Source organism: Spermophilus citellus (genome assembly GCF_964194105.1).
Source record: "Spermophilus citellus genome assembly, chromosome: 5".
NCBI classification, from domain to species: Eukaryota; Metazoa; Chordata; class Mammalia; order Rodentia; family Sciuridae; genus Spermophilus; species Spermophilus citellus.
In genome coordinates, this window is record NC_138186.1 from 1,006,522 (window position 1) to 1,026,982 (window position 20,461).

At 46.3% G+C, this 20,461-nt stretch overlaps 1 protein-coding gene across 1 annotated transcript; it reads right to left on the reverse strand.

Annotated features, from left to right (window-relative positions):
• Positions 1–20,068: 20,068 nt before the first annotated feature.
• On the reverse strand, positions 20,069–20,456 carry LOC308650517 (histone H2A type 1-J; the record flags this gene model as incomplete). Its single annotated transcript, XM_081296530.1, has 1 exon — positions 20,069–20,456. Exon 1 carries the CDS (start codon positions 20,453–20,455, stop codon positions 20,069–20,071), a length of 387 nt encoding a protein of 128 aa, XP_081152656.1. The 5' UTR covers position 20,456.
• Between the last annotated feature and the right edge of the window lie 5 nt (positions 20,457–20,461).

Below are 20,461 nucleotides of genomic sequence, written 5' to 3' on the forward strand. Positions count from 1 at the left end.
AGATGCACAGGACCGGGGGGCGCGGAGGGTGCTGCCCGCCGCTCCTGGGTGGGCTCCGCCAGCGGGTGGGTCCGGCTGGCGCGGGGCTCGCCCGGGCGCAGGTTCGCGCCGCTTCCTGCCCGCAAGCTTCCGGACCGGCCGGCGACCCGCGTCTTCCGACCCCTGCGACTGTCCGGGTGCTGGACGCCACGGCCTCCAGCCTCCACCGGCCTCGTCGCTGGCGCGACTCTCGCGTTGTCCTGCGCGGGAAGAGAGCTGCGGCTCTTCAGGGTGCGTCCTCGAGGCCCCCGGCCGCGGCGTTCGGTACTCCCCGGCGTCTCCGTGCGTCGCCACCCGGCGACAGCGCCAGGCTGACCCCGCGCCGAGCTGCCTACGGAAAATGCAGAGCGGAGGGGTCGCCGCGCACCGGGCCCAGCCTCCCAGAGCGAGCAGTTCTCTCTGGTTGGTGCGGAGTCCTTCTCTCTTCCTTTTTAAATAATAAATAATAAGCAGCGGAACTCATTCTTCATAGAAGAAAAACGTCCCGGACATTAGAGATAGTTCAAAACAGGAAAGAAAGCGCGGCACCGCACGGCCGGCCGGTTAGCTCAGTTGGTTAGAGCGTGGTGCTAATAACGCCAAGGTCGCGGGTTCGATCCCCGTACGGGCCAGTTGCTCCTTTTTAATTTTCCCAACTTTAACCGGTTCCCCGAGGTAGAGCCGCTGCCGCCCTCGCATCTCCGGACCGTACCCGGCGACTCCTGGGCGCCGCTGCGCACGTTCTTAGCAGTTAGAAAGGAAATCGCCAGGATTTCGCCCCCGTCAGCAAGCCGTGCGCGGTGGGACGGTGCGTTCAGGGACCGGGAAGCAGGAGGAGTTTAGCAGCTTCCCGCATTGTTTTGGGAACTACCCGCGGCGCTGCCTGCGGAGAAAACGCCGGCCACTCCGGCCGCGCTTCCGAGGCGCCCGCAATCTCCCGCGCGCGGCGGCACCGGGCGCGCCCAGGGGTCCACCTGCTTTCCGTGCGGAGCCCCGGATCGCGGAGCCTGACTGGACCCGGAGGTGGGCGCGCCGGGGCGGAGCGCGGGGTCTTCCTCGCCCTCGCTGGTCCTCCCGCGTCCTCGCCGGTCCTCACCCATCCTCACCCGTCCCCGCTGCTCCTCCCGCGTACCCCGAGTCCTCCGCGTCCTCCCGCGCTGTCGTCGTCCTCCCCTCGGAGGCCAGTCCTGGGTCTCCGCGCCCGCCGGGCGACTCCCTCCGGTCCCGCTTCTCTGCACACTTGGCCTCGCGGCCTAGGGTGGTCTCTCCGGTTTGAAGGGGTGCGGTGGACACGGATTCCCGAGCCTAAGTGGCCGGGTGAGGGACGGCCCCAGAACCGGCCGGGGCGTGGCGGGTGCCGGCTGAGCCCGGACGCCGGGCCTTCCTCTGCCCTGGTCCAGAACTAAGGTCACAGTTCTGTGCTGGGTCTTCTACTTGCAGGGTTAAAGCACAAGGAAGGCTGTCGCTGACCTCGGAGGGGAAGGAGCCGCCAGGGGATGCCCACGTCTAGGAGTGGACCCGCCCAGGACCGACCCAGCGGAGGGGAGCGGAGAGCCCTACTCCTGGGGCGCGTCTGCTCCGCACTCCACACCGCGGGTGCCCCCAGCTGAGCGTGCAACGCGGAGCCCTGCAGGCAGTGGGTGCTGCTCGGAGCCCTACCTCTGTGCGATGGTCACCGCAGCCGCAGTGAAAGGAGCCAGCAAGACCCTCAACCCCGCGCTGCGCACTGCGAGTCCTGCGCCGGGTGTCTCCTTCTCCTCGGGGCAGTGCACGAGGAATAGATCTTAAGACGGAGGAAGCACGACGGTCAACGTCACGGAGGAAGAGTGGACAGAGATAGCGAGCCAACAGCCCCGGAGCGGGAGCGAGCCTTTAAGGATAATTTGAAGACCATTGGAAGTTAAGGAAATACACATTTTTTCCCCTTGGATAAGAAAATGCATTCAAATGATCAGGAACTAAACAGTTACACAGCGAAGAGTTTGCTTTATCCCTCATCCCCCGTCTGCCCACTTCTCAGCACTACTCCAGTATATCACTGTCATTCAGAGTTCATAGCATCCTCCTTGATTTTCTTCGTGCAGATAGATGGATGTAAATATGAATATGCATTTTATTTTTCCCTTCTAGTTTCCTATCTTCTGTCCTACTTCATACATGCTGCAACATACACATGTAACGTCTTCCTTTTTTCACTTCATGTACCTTGGAGATCTCTAATTTAACAACACTCATTCAGTCCTTCAAACAGGACAATAAATAGTATAGCCATACAGAAAGAGAACTTATTTTCAATTGAATTGGTTCAGCCAGCTAGGAGTTGAATCTTGACCTTTTAAATTCCTCCCACAGCTGGGGCAGGAGATATATATATAAGCAAGATTGGAGGGAAGGAGACAAAATAGCCCCTTTTATTTCGTTTTAATTGAATAAGGCCCTTTCTGTGTGAAACTATGTGGCATTTCAGAGACCTGAAGTAGGGGCTCCAGAACACTTTGTTGATCAAAGGAAACTACATAGTCCTTTGGCAAAAGATAATTTAAAAAGATAAAACCATTACTCTCACAGATGTAAAATGAACACATGATAAAAAAATACTGAAAAATGAATTTAATCAACAAGATGTGAGAATTGTACACCAGAAGCTGCAAACCATTGCTGAGAGAAGTTAATGGAGACCTATGAAAAAAGGAAAGACTTCTGTACTAGTGAGGGCTCTCCAGAGAAATAGAACCAATAGTGTGTGTGTGTGTGTGTGTGTGTGTGTGTGTATGTGTGTGTGTGTGTGTGTGAGAGAGAGAGTGTGTGTGTATATATATGTGTGTGTGTGAGTGTGTGTGTGTGTGTGTGAGTGTGTGTGTGTATATATGTGTGTGTGTGTGTGAGAGAGAGAGAGAGTGTGTGTGTATGTGTGTGTGTGCATGAGAGTGTGTGTGTGTGTGAGTGTATATATGTGTGTGTGTGTGAGAGAGAGTCTGTGTGTGTATGTGTGTGTGCGTATGAGAGTGTGTGTGTGTGTGTATGTGTGTGTGTGTGTGTGTGTGTGTGTGTAGAGAGAGGTGTTAGGAAGTGGCTCACATGCTTGTGCAGCCTGTGAGTTGGAGGTCTGCAGGGCTGAACAGCAGGCTGGAGTCTAGGGAAGAGCTGATATTGCAAGCCAGAGCCTGAAAGTATTTTGTTACAGAATTTTCCCTTCTTCAAGGGATGTTAATCTTTACTCTCTTGTGGACTGCAGCTGATGAAGCCCACTCACACTTAGGGAGGACAGTTCTACTTGAAGTGCATAAGAGAGAAAAGACACTAATTCCATCCAAAAAAAGATGTTTCTTCACAGAAACATCTAGAATAGCTAAGTACTGTGGTTTAGTCAAGCTGATACATAAAATTAATAATAACAATATCCCATGTTCATGGATTACAAGAGTTAATATTGTGATGATGGTAGTTCCACCCAATTCTGTCTACATATTGAATGCAATCCCAATGATATTTTTGGAGAAATGAAAAATCTGAATTTTAATTGATATGAAAATGCAAGGCACTCCAAATGAAGAGGAAACCAAAGTTGGAGGATTCCTATTTCCTGATTTCAGAAGTTACTACAAAACTATCATAATAAGTGCACTGTCAGACTGGGGTTGTGGCTCAGCGGTAGAGTGCTCACCTAGCACGTGCGAGGCTCTGGGTTCGATCCTCAGCACCACATAAAAATAAAGATATTGTGTCCATCTACAATTAAAAAAAATAAAATATTAAAAAATGTAGTGCACTGTGGTTTTGGCATAAGGATAAGCATATACATTGACAGAGTTGCACTGAAAGTCCAGAAATACGCCCATTCCCTCATGGCCAGTTGAAGTTTGGCAAGGGCTAAAAAGACCATTCAATAGAAAAAGAACAACTCTTCAACAAATGGCGGTAGTATCCACATGTGAAAGAGTGAAGTGGATTTCCACTTTATACAAAGTCTAACTCAGAATGGGTTAGAAACCTAAAGGTAAGAGCTAAACATAAGACTGTAAGAAGAAAGTGGATGAGTTTTCATTACCTTAAACTTGGCAAAGGCTCCTTAGGTCACGAATAATACATGCAACAAAATAAAAACATATACATTGGATTTCATTGAAGTTAATAAGTTTTGTGCATGAAAAGACAACCTAAAGAATGAGAAAATATTTTAAAATAAGGTGTCTGGTAAGGATTTTGTGTCCAGAATATATATAGAACCCTTAGAATTCAATGAAGAAAAACAAACCTATTAAAAATTGAGCAAAGAATTATACCCCATTTGATTCAAATTTATGAATTGTCAAGATCATTGTACTGTCATGTGTAGCTAATTTAAAAAAAATGAGCAAAGGACTTGAATAGATAGTTCTTGAAAGAAAATATCAAAATGACTAACAAGTACATGAAAAGATGCTCAACATTATTGTTAGGGAAATAAGAACAAAACCCACAATAGGATGTGATTTCCTACCCACTAAGCTCAAAGAAAACACTCAAGGGTCAAGTACTGGTGAGAATGTGGAGAAATTGGAGCCCTTGTAGATGCTAATGATTTGAAACATGCTGCAGCCACCCAGCAAAAGCTTGGTGGCTCCTGGGAAAGTTAAATGTACAGTTATCTGATGATTCCACAGTTTCATCCCTAGGATATACCCAAAGAATTAAAAGCAGGTGTTCAAACAAATACTATCAATGTTTATACCAGCACTATTTACAAGAGCCCAGGGGTGGAGGCAACACCAGTGCCCATCACCTGGTAAGTGGATAAATATGTGGAATATCCACTTGGTGGAACCTGGCTTGAAATAAAAAATTAGGAGATGCTGACTACCACTACAACCTAGAACCTCAAACGTGTAAGGGAAGGAAGTCAGTCGCAAAGATCAAACAATGTATGACTCCATTCAGCAAAGGGTCCAGAACAGGTCAATGCAGAGATACAGAACTAGCTCAGTGGTTACTCAAAGCTGGCGGGACACCCCCAAGGACCACTGCTGAGTGAGTGGTCTCTGGTTGGTGGTGAGGAAAGGTTTTAGAACTAGACAGGAGTGATGGCTGCACAACATTGTAGACATAGTGCCACCGGACTGTTCAATTTCAAATGGTAGACTTTTTGTTGTTTGAATTTTGCCTCAATAAAAAAATGAAGACTGATTAAAGATCTTATTTATTCAATGCTATAACTAGTGTGGAGGGAAAGTCAAAAGGTACCAATTTATATGCAGCAAAGGAATTGAGCTGGAAATGTAGGCATGACTGTCCACAGGACAAGGCAGAAGTTTCATGTCTATTGTTTGTCAGCTTTCTGTTACTGCAACCTGAGATAACCAACTTAAAAAGGAGAGGTATTCTGGGGTCATGGCTTTGGTGTCTGTTGCTTCTGAGCCTGTGCCAGAGGCAGGACACCATGGCAGTAGAGTGGTGGGGCCAAAAGCCAGTCCTCTCCTTGCAGTTAGGGGCAGGGAGACTGGAGACCAGGGCCCTACAACCCCTGTCAAGGGCAGCCCCTAGTTACCTGGAACCTCCCACCAGACCTACCACCTAAGCTCCCACCACCTTGCAGGAGCACATGGTCTGGGAACCAACCCTTCCACATATGGGCCTTTGGGGAACTTACCCAAATAATGGTGCCTATCTATTTACAAAGAATTATAAAATTGCTCAAAGGCAACAATAGGTTAAAATGTGATGAGTTAGAAAGATGTTCTTACAGACTGGGCCTGCCAGGAAGTGTCTTTCCATAGTCGCTTTCAGGCTGGGCAGTAGACTAGCTTCCCAAGATGGCTCTGTAAGTCTCCATGAGGCCAGCTTCAGTCTATTAAACATGTCAGGTCATATCTGATCAGATGAGCATCCTTTTCAAATATGACATTAAAGGCAAAGCTTTGACTCCAATTAGGTTCTATAGAAAAGGAGGACAGGGTCTTATTGATCTACATAATTACTTATGATACTCAATACCAGTTTCCTATTTGGGAGGGGTCAGGAAGGATAACAGACATTCACGAATGTTTCAGTTTACAGAAGAATAGTCTACTAAACTGTTCTAAGTAGATGGCTCCTAATAACTTAGGAGGAAATAAAAAGGAATTCTTTCTATGTCCAGAAAGCAGACCACTAAAACACCACACAATCCTGATTCTTTGTTTTTCTTTTTAGTCCTGAGGATAGCACCCAGGGCCCTGGGCATGCTGGGCAAGTGCTCTACTGCTGAGATACACAGGGCCCTGGATCATGCCGTCCTGTCCAGTTGATTCTTGTTCCGCTACTTTTGAGTTAGCCACTGAAGGGTCAAAGAAAGTGATTTTCTTCATTTATGTGGGGCAGAGTGTCCATCTCCCCAGGCTTCCCACAGTCTTTCCTTGCAGCCTCAGTGAGTCTAAGTTCTGCTCTAACCTTGGAGTAGAGATAAATGGTTTTAGGATTAAACCCAGCCTCCAGGGGCTGGGGTTGTGGCTCAGTGGTAGAGCGCTGGCCTAGCATGCATGAGGCACTGGGTTTGATCCTCAGCACCACATAAATGTAAAATAAAGATATTGTGTCCACCCAAAACTAAAAAATAAATATTAAAAAAAACTTAAAAAAAAAACAGCCTCCAGTTTTTGTAAAGTAGGCTATTTCCAAGATCATGGACCCAATTAATGTTAGATCCGTGAAAATGTGCTCCTGGAATGTGCTCAGGGGCTCTCAGGTGTGTGGGAGACTGACATGAGCTGCACTTCTTGGCTTCTCAAGGGGTTAAGAGAAATTACTACCCTCTTGAGTTTGCAGCATAAAATGAATGAGACATAGTTCTCATTTTGCCGTTACTTTCTTTCGTGCACCTTCATGTGTGTGTAGCTCTGTCAATGCTAAATCAATAAAACATGCTCTGCTTCTTCAGTTGACAGGAAGTGTCTTTCTGTTGGTAGGGCTGTTTGTTTCCCCAGCACAGTCTCAGGAGCCCATTCGAATCTTGAAGTTCTGTACATGCTGACTGAGTAGAACCCTGTGGTCCTGAAGTTGGGGAGGCGATGTCAGCAGGAGTCTGTGCCCAAAGGCACCTGCATAGGCTGTCCCATGAAGCTTGGAGCTGGTCCTTTTTCTGAGTTCTCAGTTCTGTAGCTGGTTGCAGGGGCTTTTGGGAAGCATCAAAATAAAACAAAATAACTACATGCAGGCAAACAAGATTTAAAATGGTTGTAGTTGATTTATTGTTTGTAACTTTTTCAAAAGTGAAAGATCTGATGAGATTTCATAACAAGAATAATGACACAAATAAGGAATTTTGGTTGTTCTGTGGCATTTTGCAAAACAAGATTATAAAACCAATCCAAAATAAGTTTTAGACGTAATGGTCATAAATATGACCATCAACCACATTCTCTTTTTTTAAAATTTTTTTTAAAATTTTTTTTCATCAACCACATTTTCAAAGAAGACAGCATTTAATTTAATAAAACATTCAATCTATAAAAGTAGACAAACATAATCTTTACAGAGAAAAAAAAACTTGAGATGTAAGATAATAATTCTGAGACATAATAAACCACTAACATATAAACCTGATTGAAAAATACATCTGCAATATTGAGAGAAGGATTTGATAAGTCTGCAGTAGGTTCTACTCATTTGTATATTAATGGAACTCCATAGGCAACTCAGGTAAGTTCCCAGTGGTAGACCTCTGGACTAGTTAACAAGGAAAAAAGTGACTAAAATGATGGCTGATTAGACCTGATTACTGTTGCTTCTTTCTGGCCAAAGGACACTATGCCGCTGTGGCCAGGGCCCACACCTAGGGCCTTAACCTTCATCATTCCACAGAGGTCCCTCCAACTTCCACAGTAGGATTAAGTTTCCACCACTTGACTCCCCACAGTGGGAATTAAATATCAAGCTGGCTGGGTGGAGACACTCAAACCATAGTATTGAGAGTTTGCATGGCTAGGCCCTTCATGTTTTCAACAGCAGCAAGACAATTCCTTTAAATATGGGTCTTCTGACCAGCAGATCCAGGGGCCCAGTAGAAGATAAAGCCAGGGAAGAAGGCTCTTGAGATGAATGATTTGTTTGAAGAATGTTCTGCCTGTTTCAGAGTGTACAAAAAAAAAAAAAGATTGAAAGTTATTAATTAAAAAATAATTTTCACCATCCGACTACTAAGCCAATGGCTAGTAAAAATTCGGTTGTTCTATTTTCAAATGTTTTCCTCTTTCTTGAAGTCTTCTTGTTTGTTTGATTTATTGAATTGTCTCAATGTGATCTTTTAAACAACATTTCATGCCACACTTCTGCAAAAAAATTTCACAGAATCTCTTGATGTCTTACAAAGCCTTAAACAATGGTGGCGTGATTATTCTGCTGCAACTTCTTCCCTGAAGTGACTTCTCTGGGCTTTTCTAAGTACAGGAGAGGAGAAGGCCAGGATTCCACTTTCCTGCCTCAGCAGAGCTGTGTGCAGGCTGCACGCCTTAATCGTGGGCAGACTTCGAGGAACTGGCAGGTTTTAACTACCAACCGGAGTTTGCACTTGATATTTCAGTCAGAGACTGTTTGGGGCCACTTAACCAGAGTGTACCTACTTTGGGTAACTGTAGGATAGGAATAACCCTTCCACCTACAAGCCTTTTCGCCTTCACTGAACTTGATTTTTAAGGGGATCACATAAAGCCATGTGACAGTTACCTGGGGCCCTCATTTTGCTCAGTTCCCTGGGAAGTAGACTAGGGAGCACTGAGTTTAAGTTCAGGGGAGGGGTGACCAGCCTTTCAGGCCTAGGGTGGAGTACTTCCCCTGAAGAGGGCTGGGGTTGCTGCCTTCAACCTCTCTGGATGGAACCCAGAGCCTAATGAGCAGGCCCGAGTCCCAAAGGACACGCTCCTAGTTTATGGATGACAGTGCCACTGAAGTTTCAAGAGAATGACTCAATTTGTGACTTATTTTCTCAAAACACCACTGAGCTACATTTTTATCCCCATTCTCAGGAGGATCCTGTGATGCATAAATGTAGCAATTTGCAGGGTCCTTCAAGACCAGAAGGGCCCGAGTCTAAATTTTAGCAGGGCTGTTTTCCTTGGTCTCAAAAAATGAATCTGATTCCAAATCAAATACCATGGCTTATCAATGCTTTGCCTCCTATTGACAAGCAAAATCCATCATTTAGCTGAAGATTTTGGTTATTACAGGCTGAGACTGAAAATGAATTTCCAAGACAGTTTGAAATGGTTGTCTCTATCACCCACTGCAAGATGATTTGTTCACAACCTTTATGTGTCAGTCTCAACAATCAAGAGCAAGCCTTTTGCTTTTCACTAGCTTTAGAAATCTTAGTCATTTTCTCCTTTATCCCAAATTACCCATCATCATGCAAATTGGAACAATTCAATACAGATCTTAGCCACTCATAAATTCTTCAAGGCATTCTTGACACACTCAGTGACCACCCACTGTGGAAAATACAAAAACCTAACCACGTAGGCCCCGCTGGGATTCGAACCCAGGATCTCCTGTTTACTAGACAGGCGCTTTGACCAGCTAAGCCACAGGGCCCCTCTTAGACTTCTGCTCACTTATATCATATATATAACTTTTATATGAAATATAGCAATTTGCCAACTTATTTGTTTAGTGACAGAGAAAATTCATCAATATGTCCAAATTCGTATCAAAACAAAAAACTCCGTTATTTAAGAAATATTTTCTTCAATACAGGGTTTAAAATTGATTAAAAAAAAAAAAAAAAAAGGTGAATTCTCTATTTCATGGTGACTATCGCCCCCTCGAGTAAGTATTGGAAATTGCAGCGTATTTTAAATTTATTTCTCCTTTTATTCATTTTGTACCTGAAAGTAGAGTTCATGCTTTTATTCATTTTGTACCTGAAAGTAGAGTTCATGCTAGGTTTCAGAGACTTTTCTGGGCCCTGGAGATAGAACCGTGAAGAAAACATCCACAGATCAGTATTACATAATTTGTATCTAGAGGGACATGGAAAAGCAAGTGAAAAAAAATTGCCGCCCTCGCCCCAACAAACCTGGAAGCCTAATGACAAACAAAGGGAACAAGAACCCGTCTCCCACGCGGGGTGCTGGGGCTGGTGAAGCCACACTCGCCGTTCCCCGAGCAAACCCAGCCCGGAAAAGCAGGTCCAGGGCAGCAGGAGGGGAGAGAAGGCTTTTCTGTCTCCTGTGGTCCCGGGCATACTCCAGAGCTGGCGGGGACCTCTGGCAGGGTCACCAGGCGCGTGGATGGAGGTTTCTGCAAGGGCCTGGCCTCCCTCTGTTTGTGCCACGACCACTGAAGCCGTTGGTTTCTCAGTCGAGTGCAATTTTGTTCTCAGAAGCAACGAGAAACTCTTGGGCATCGTAGAAGAAGGGTTATGCGGATCACTCCCAGGCTCTGAGGGCCGGTGGCCCTTGCTGCTGACTTTAAAAAGGCCAGAGACTCTTTGCCAAGGCTCTGGAGAGCAGCACCCAGGAGGAGTTTGAAGGAGATTTGTCAGGACAGCACTGGGTCACAAGCAGGAAGAGGGGTGGGGGTGGGAGAAGGGGGAGGGGTAGAAGAGAAGAGAATGAATGGGGGAGAAAAGAATGAATGTACTTGCCTCCAGACTTATGGCAGCTCAGATATCCTAAACTTCATTGGTCAGCTCTGACCAAGACAAAAAGAAGACCTGTGGTCGTTGTAATTTCAGTTATAATTTCCTTGAGATCAAGGCATATTTATTCAGCTCCTATTAGCACTAGGAACCACGATATGAGGTCCATGCACACAGGGGTTTTAACTGTTTAACTTGACCCATTCCTGGAGGGGCATCTGACTCGAAATAAACTTTTTTTTTGTTTGTTTGTGTGTTTTTTTCATGGGTAGATAATTATAGATGAGTCTAGAGGTACTTGAAGGAGGCCAAGTCAAGAATGCAATTGAAATAATGAGACCAATATTGTGAATATAAAAAAAAAAACTTGAATGCAGAGATATATTATGTAACTGAAACCAAAAATATACTAAAGTACAAAGCATTAAATCAATCACTCAATCTATGTATCTACATATATTGCTCACAATTCTAACAGATTCCCAGAATCTTAAAGAACAAAAGAATTTTAGCATTTTCAATCACTTTTTTTTTAAAAAGATGATAATGGAGTTGCTTAGATGTATTATGAAAGTAATTCATATGCATCATGTTTTTCTAGAGATAAAGAAATCATGCAACAGAATTAATAGTGTAATATAGGCCAAACTGAGTGTGACCATCCCTTGAAATATAAAGGAATTGGTTCTAGGACCCCAAGGACACCCAGACCTGGGATGCTGAAGGCCCTGATGCAAAAGGGCCTAGTCCTGCACCTGACCTCAGTCCAGGCTCCCATAGGTCCTATATCACCTCCAGATAACTAATGGCACCTAACACTGTGTGAATCTGGGCAGATATTTGTTGTACTTTGTTCTTTAGGGATAATGACAAGCCTCAGCAAATTGGTGAGACTTTGAGCAACTTAGTGATACCCTGTTTCAAAATAAAAATGACTGGAGGGGCTGGGGTTGTGGCTCAGCAGTAGAATGCTTTCCTAGCATGTGTGAGGCCCTGGGTTCCATCCTTAGCACCACATAAAAATAAAGAGATAACATATAAAAAAATGTTTGGAGTTGTGATTAATTGCCCTTGGGTTCAATACCTGGCACCTCCTCCCCCCCAAAAAAATTAGTTACAGTTGGATTACAGGCTCATTTGTGCAAAACAAATCATTCAGACATTTTAGCTGGAAGCAGTGGAAGACAGTTGCTGAAAGCGGCCTTTGTCTTCTCACTGAGGTCACTTTTACTAGTCAACTCTGACTGGAGTTTGCTATTGCATATGACCATGGAAATCTCTTCTCCCTGATGGGGGAGAAGTACAGCAGAGATCATATGGCAATGACATGCCTTTGGAGGATCTTGAGGTTTTGTTTTTTTTTTTTTTTGTGCTGGGGAGGAAGCCCAGGGCTTTGTGCATGGTAGGCAAGTGCTCTACCATGGAGCTACAACCCTGTGCTGAGGATGAACCTTGAATAGGGTTACTCTGGATCCATCTCATTGTGGGCCTGAGCTTCTACTTCCGGCCTAGCTCATCCCATGGCCAGGAGCTATACATTTCTCAGCTCTCTTAGCTGAGGTTTTTGTGAAGTTTTGTAAGTGCTTTATAAACCTTGCTAAGGCCTAAGGTCTGTGGAAGAGCTCTTTGCTTCTCCTCCTAGAAAGTCTTCCAAGACAGGAACCAACATTTCACATAAAGTAGGTGAGGAGTAGCTGCACACTGGAGGGAAATGAGCCCTCCCACACCTGCCTGGAGGGCTCCGGCTTTGTTTCTGCTACTATTAGAAGAAAGGCTTGTTTTTCTGATTCCTCAACTGAGGGAAAATGCCATTCTTTCTAGGATTCCCCTTTATGCATGACTTCTGTGACTTCCCCAAATTTATGGCCTATTGAAGCCAACATTTTGGCATCATCGATCTTATTAAAAAGCCTAGTTGAAATCTTCAAATAAACCTTAATCCCAAGAACAGATAAAATCCTGCCTGTTGTGGTTGGAATTTAGCTTATTAGTATACAGAACAAAACAAAAGAGGATGCCCTCTATTTAAATAGGCAGTGAGTCTCCTAACAGTGTTCAAAGTATCAATGTTGTACAAAGTCCTTCCTTCAGCTAAGCAGTAATGCTATTCAACAATAACAAAAATGACTTGTTTCACCACATTTTTGTTTGCTTGTTTATCCCCCCCCCCCACCACCATATTTTTGATTTGGAGCTCACTGAGCTATTGCACATAATATCCTTAGGTCTTTACAAAATCATAGGAGGTGGTGGTTTAAAAATCAACTTAAGATTTTGAGTACCACAGGCAAAATTTATTATTCTGCAGATGTAATTGGTAATGTGTGTCAGATGTTCCCAGACCAACATTAGTACATTCATAAAGATAAACTATTTTGCAATTCCTCTGATCAGTTTATACCAGATTTATAGTGGTAATCAATCAAAGCTACAATACATTATTGTAAACAGGGTCATCTGATACATCTCACATAAACAGATAAACAAAAAGATAGTGCATCATGATCAAGTAGGGTTCATCCCAGAAATGCAAAATTGGTTTGACATACAGAAATCAATAAATATAATCCATCACATCAATAGACACAAAGATAAAAATCATATGATCATCTCAATAGATGCTGAGAAAGCATTTGATAAAATACAGGACCCCTTCATGTTCAAAACACTTGAAAAACTAGGGATATCAGGAACATACCTCAACATTGTAAAGGCTATCTGTGCTAAGTCCCAGGCCAACATCATTCTAAATGGAGAAAAATTGAAAGCATTCCCTCTAAAAACTGGAACAAGATAGGTATACCCTCTTTCACCACTTCTATTTAACCTATTTCTTCAAACTCTAGCCAGAGCAATCAGACAGATGAAAGAAATTAAAGGGATACGTATAGGAAAAGAAGAATTCAAATTATCACTATTTGCAGATGTTATGATTCCATACCTAGAAGACCCAAAAAAATTCCACCAGAAATCTCCTAGAACTAATAAATGAATTCAGCAAAGTAGCTAGATATAAAATCAACACCCAAAAATCAAAGGCATTTCTGTACATCAGTGACAAATCCTCTGAAAGAGAAACTAGGAAAACCACCCCATTTACAATAGCCTCAAAAAAAATAAAATACTTGGGAATAAATTTAATGAAAGAGGTGAAAGACCTCTACAATGAAAACTACAACATGCTAAAGAAAGAAATTAAAGAAGACCTTAGAAGATGGAAAGATCTCCCTTGTTCTTGGATAGGCAGAATTAATATTGTCAAAATTACCATACTACCAAAAGCACTATACAGATGTAATGCAATCCCAATCAAAATACCAATGACATTCCTCATAGAAACAGAAAAAGCAGTCATGAAATTCATCTGGAAAAATAAGAGACCCAGAATAGCTAAAGCAATTCTTAGCAGGAAGAGTGAAGCAGGTGGCATTACTATTCCAGACCTAAAACTATAGAGCGATAGTAACAAAAACAGCATGGTATTGGCACCAAAATAGACTTGTAGGCCAATGATACAGAACAGAGGACCCAGAGACAAACCCACATAACTTTAGTTATCTTATATTAGACAAAGGTGCCAAAAACGTACATTGGAGAAAAGATAGCCTCTTCAACAAATGGTGGTGGGAAAACTGGAAATCCACATGTAACAAAATGAAATTCAACCTCTATCTCTCACCATGCAGAAAACTTAACTCAAAATGGATCAAGTTCCTAGAGACCTTGTACCTAGTGGAAGAAAAAGTAGGCCCAAATCTCCATTATGTCAGATTAGGCCCCAACTTTCTTAATAAAACTCCTGTAGTGCAAGAATTAAATCACGAACCAATAAATGGGATGGATTCAAACTAAAGAGCTTCTTCTCAGCAAAAGAAACAATTAGTGAGGTGAGTAGAGAACATACAGAATAGGAGCAAATCTTGACCACATGCACATCAGATAGAGCACTAATCTCTAGGATATATAAAGCACCCCAAAACCTTAACACCAAAAAACCAAACAACCCAATCAATAAATGGACCAAGGAACTGAACAGACACTTCTCAGAAGAGGATATAGAATCAATCAATAAACATATGAAAAAATGTTCAAAACCACTCTTAAGATTTCATCTCACTGCAGTCAGAATGGCAGCCATTATGCATACAGACAACAATAAGTGTTGGAGAGGATGTTGGGGAAAAGGCCACTCATACTTTGCTGGTGGGACTGCAAATTGGAGCAGCCAATATGGAAAGCAGTATGGAGATTCCTTGGAAAACTGGGAATGGAACCACCATTTGATCCAGCTGTCCCTCTCCTCGGTCTATACCCAAAGGACTTAAGAACAGCATACTACAGTAGGGACACAGCCACACCCATGTGTATAGCAGCACAGTTCACAACAGCTAAACTGTGGAGCAACCTAGATGCCCTTCCCAAGATGAATGGAGAGGGAAACTGTGCCATATACACACCATGGAACATCACTCAGCATGAGGAGAATGAAATCATGGCATTTGCAGGTAAATGATGGAGTTGGGGAATATCATGCTGAGTGAAGTTAGCCAATCCCCCCAACCAAAGGCCGAAAGTCTTCCTTGATATGAGGGTTCACACGCATCATGGGATTGAGGGGAGCCGGGAGGAATGGGGGCTGTACACGGGCAGGGGGAGGGAAAGAGGGTGGAATGTACATCCGAGAAGGCAGGAATGGTGGGAAATACTTGTGCACAGGGACTTGGGATGAGCTGCGTTCTGCCCTCGTGCACACAGATGGGGACGAATGACAGCAGAGGGTCCTCGCACCAGTGTCACAGGGCGCCACCGAGCAAACTCTCCTTCCAGCACTCACCGGGCACAGGTCTTTTACCCGCTGCCCACCTGGCACTAGGCATTGCCTCTTGCGCTGGGCGGAGGACGAGCCATCTCCACAGGAGGCCGCCCCTGGGCCGGTCAGTGTGACCCCGGTTCAGCCGGGCAAACCGACCTGCTTCTAACCGGCCTTTCTTCTCCTCCCTGCAGGTGAGAGAGCCTTTTACTCCCTCAATTTCCTGTTACCGCGGTTTCTTTTGCAACACGCCCAGTTGGGCCTGGGTAGGGCGAAAAAGGACGGCCTCGCGCACTGCGGGGCGGGGGCCACTGTGCCCACGAGCTCCTTTTCGGAGGTGCGCGGAGGAAAACAGCGACCCCTGGTGACCTTCACTTACTGCCGTGACTCGGATTCGAACCGAGGTTGCTGCGGCCACAACGCAGAGTACTAACCACTATACGATCACGGCGCGCCACGGGGCCCTCCGTCCCGCCGCCTGAGCTCTGCGCCCTTCACAGGGACCGGCGTCTTCTCCGCCCGAGGGCGGCGCCAGGAGGTGCGGTCCGCGGCAGTCCCCGCCCGCCTCCCGCCGGCTCTCCGCCTTCCCGCGGCTCACTGCTCGGCTCGCAGCCAGCGGGACAGGGACGCTCCGGGTTTCCCGGGCCGAGTGCCCCGCGCTGGCTCCGCCGGCCGCACCTGCCTCCCCGCCGCGCGGGTCGGGTTGGGGCCTGGCAGCGGGTCCCGGGTGGCGGGCGGCCCGCGCCCGCGGCTCTGCCCGAAGCGGGGGGCGGTGCGCGCTCGGGGGCGCGGGCCTGGCAGCTGCCCGTGGTGCAGAACGCCTCCGCTGCGCGCTGCGGCTGCGGGGTTCCTGCCCCCGCGTCGGCCACCGGGGAAGCTTGACCTTGCTCCCCTTGTCTAGGTCACGGATTAGCCCCCCGCCCTTTTAATCTTTCCCGCGTGCTCCGAGGTGGGTTTGCTGGGTTAATGATCTCCCCGTCCTCCAGCGGGCTCTGAGGGGACCGCTCTTTACTCAGCAGTCCGACCCAGGGCTTTAAAGGTCGAAGGTCACTGTCGCACCTGCGGAGCGGGTGGGCGGACCAACGAAGGCGCCCCCGGTGCTTCCAGCTGGCAGCCCCCGTCGGGCACCGGCCAGGAGGTTCACAATCCGCAGCTTAACTTTCTGCGATTTTCTCTGTCTCCTTTCCTTGTGTGAACAAGACCGTCCCGATTACTGCCAGGCTGGCTGGATGGATTACCCGCTCCCCAACAGTTATCATTTTTGATAAGGAAAGATCTGGTGGCATTCTTAGTCTCAAAGAAATCTTCAAACCTCAAAGAAATGAAATGCTGCCAGTAAGCAGGGGGGATACAGGCTTCCCCTGGTCCCAGGCCGATTGGAATTGGACTTCTTTCCTTTGCAGAAGGGCTCGCTCCATCCCCTTTATCGAGCCACGGCAGGCCTGGGCAGTGGCTTCTCCAGCATGTGTCAGGCCCTGGGTCCAGTTCCCAGCCCCTTCAGCTGGTGTAAGGCTGGGAGGTAAGCTGCTGTGGTGGGCTGGGGAGGCGAGGCCAGAAGCTTCTATGGGTGGAGTCGCAGCTGCGGGGTGGGTTTCCTGCTGGGGTTGATCTGTGTGAGCTCCTTTGTGGAAATAGGACACAGGGTGTCACAGGCCCTTTCTAGTGCTGACTTGTGAAGGCCTGAGGATTTTGTCTGTCATTACAAGATTCTGAGGAAGGATGAGAGGTTGCAGGCACATCCTACCAGCTCCACATCGCCAGTGCCCACACTCTTCCACGTTGGAATTCTCTCCCACTCCAGGGCATAGCTTAGCAATTCTTTCCTCTGTCTCCTCTTCACATCTATAGATGTATGTATGGGGAAACTATTTGATCTCTGTAGGATCTTTCCTACTGGCATTCCAAGTTGTTTCTTTTATCAGGAATAATTCTGCCTCCTTTCAGCTACCGATGAAGCCAGAATTAGACAGGCAGTCGGTATAGATAGGTAATTCCAGTCGGTCAGATCAAGGAGGCCAGTTTGAATTAGAGACTGCCCCCCACCCCCCACCCCTCAGGGATTGAAAGGCCTTCAGAGCCCTTCCTCCACCATATCCAGATAACTTGCCCCTGCTCCCCTCTGTTGTCCCAGGAGTTGCCCTTCCCTACAGGGAGCTATCCGCCCTTCCCCCTCACCCACCTGTTTCCCACCTTTTGGCCATTCCACACCCAAAGAGCATTTCCTAGGCCTAGTCAGGGGCCTAGTCGAATACAGAGGAAGGAGAGAGATGGGGGAAGGGAGCAGAACAAAGGAAACCCAGGACACATTAAAAAGGACAGAATATCTTGCTTTTGGGGATACCAGGCTACCGGCTATGGCCCCCTTCTCCCTTCTGGGAGAAGTCTGTGTTTCCCCTTTTAAAATAAACGCTGCTTTATAATGCTTACCTTGGTGTGCTCGCTAATGATCAAACTTCAACATGTGAGGGAGCAGAGCTTGTCATCGACAACCGGAGGTATCACCAGCACTATTGTCAACCAGCTTTCAGCCATATTCTCCCAGTGTCATGGAGCGCCCCTCTTGTTTCATCTCACTCCTTCATTTAATCTCCTTCCACTTGCATTCCCCAAGCCTCCCCTGGAGCTGGTCTTGTTCCACTAATTGAAATGGTGTTTCCAGTACTTGTTGATGGGTTCTCATCTTGTCAGCTTTGGTACCGGGGATCCCCAGACCTATTGTCATTATTTGGCACAGGTTCTCACTAAATTGCTAGTACCTTACCAAGTTGCCCAGGCTGGCCTGGAATGTTCCTGTCTCTGCTTTGGGAGCAACTAGGATTTACAGTCCTGGGCTATTGCAAGTGGGCCCGGCTTCTGGATAGCAGTAGATAGAGCAGCTGGATCCCTGTCTTGGAAACTGACCTGGTCTGAATGTGTCCCTGGAATCCAGATGTTGAAAATTACTCACCAATATTGATACTGCTGGCTATTGGTGATGAGTTCTGCTCCCTCAGCCACTGAAGTATAATATTAGGAAAACACGCTGGGGCCAGCATATAAAGCAGGGTTTATTTAAAAAGGGGTAACAGACTTCTCCTGGGAGGCAGAAAGGGGCCATAGCTGGTGTCCGGGTACCCCATGAAGCGAGGGTGTTTTGCCTTTTTATATGTTCCAGGCTTCCTTTGTTCTGCTCTCTTTACTTTCTCCTTCCTGTGTTTGTGACTAGGCCCAGGAAATGCTTGGTGGGATGGCGAAAAGCTGGGAAACAGGTGGGCTGAAGGGGAAAGGGCAAGATGGAGCAATTAGCTCCCTGTAGGGAGGGGCAATTCCTGGGACAGATGACCTTAGCAACAGGTTGGAGCAGGGGCAGGTTCTTAATAAGGGTGGAGGAAGAACTCTGAAGGAATTAACATCTCAATCCCTCAAGGGGCAGTCTCTAATTTCTTGGAGTCAGTCAACTGGCCTCCTTGATCGACCTGACTGGATTTACCTATCTCTGCTAACTTCCTAATTCTGGCTTCAATATGTTAGTATTAAGAGGTGGGCCTTTAGGAAGTGAGAGCCATCATGGAATAATTACGTCTAGTTTTATAGTTTCACGTGAAGTGAAAGCAAGCCGTATCAAGTTGGGGTAGGAACAGGGGGAGAGGACCCAAAATACAGGGCTGTGTAGAGCATGTAAATGTGGATGAGCAGTCAAGCAACAGCAGTCTGAGGCTTAAAATTTTGATAACACAAAATAGAAAAAGTATGGAATCCAAGCTACATAAGAGACTCCATAAAAATAGTATTTATCATGTGGTTCACAAGCTGAAAGATTTACTAGGACAGTTTATAATTAAATATACAGCCAGATTTATCTGCTATTCCCATCTTTACTTGCAGAAGACTGTTGAATAAAATGACAATTACAAGAAAAAAAAATATGGTAATGGAGTGACACATCTGGGGCTCGATGTAAAAACCTGCTGAGATTCCCACCCAAAAAAACATTGTCTCAAGGCCCTTGCATTCAGTTCCCTCTTCCTGAAATACTCAAGTCCCAATAAGCCTCCTGCCTTTGTGTCAATTCAAGGTCATTTTGGTAACCTTATCTAGAATGGTAGTCCCTGTAGCTTTGTAGCTGGTTATAATTGATGTGCATCACCTGGCATAGTACACCTTGACAAGCTTATCATTCCCACCCAGAAGAAATTCCTAGGGAGGCAGACTTTCCAGGTTGCTTTATCCTTAGCTACTGGGCAACAAGTACACACCTGTTGCAAACAAATGGGATCAATGGGTCAACAGGGTTCTTAGGAAATTTGTTTATTAGCACATCAACTCCTCGTTTCCAGAATCTAAGCGACTAATGAAATGTCAATTCCATCCTCTGCAAAGTTACTTCTTGTCACTTAAGCAGGTGACCCCCATTTACAAGACCGCCTTGCTCAACTTACTTTTTTAGTCAGTACATACTGGAGTTTAATATTGCCACTCGTGTTTTAACCAGTTGTAGATTTGACTACCCCCACTTACTGCTACTGGACTACTACATCCCTGTGCTTCAACTCAACGTAAGAAAATTGCCTCCCACAAATGTTATGCAACAAGAGTGCAAACTGTGCCAACAGCTTCTTCAAGGACAGTTTAGGGTGGCTCTGAAAAGAGCCTTTGTTTTCCAACCTCGCTCCTTATTTGGTCTTGTGGTGGCTTTCCGTCTTCTTGGGCAGCAGCACGGCCTGGATGTTGGGCAGGACACCGCCCTGTGCGATGGTCACTTTGCCCAGCAACTTGTTGAGCTCCTCATCGTTGCGGATGGCCAGCTGCAGGTGGCGCGGGATAATACGTGTCTTCTTGTTGTCGCGGGCCGCGTTGCCAGCCAGCTCCAGGATCTCAGCTGTCAGATACTCAAGCACCGCTGCCAAATAGACCGGCGCACCGGCCCCGACCCGCTCGGCATAGTTGCCCTTGCGCAGAAGGCGGTGGACTCGCCCTACCGGGAACTGCAGGCCGGCGCGGGAGGAGCGCGTCTTAGCCTTGGCGCGGGCTTTACCGCCTTGCTTACCACGTCCAGACATAACTCG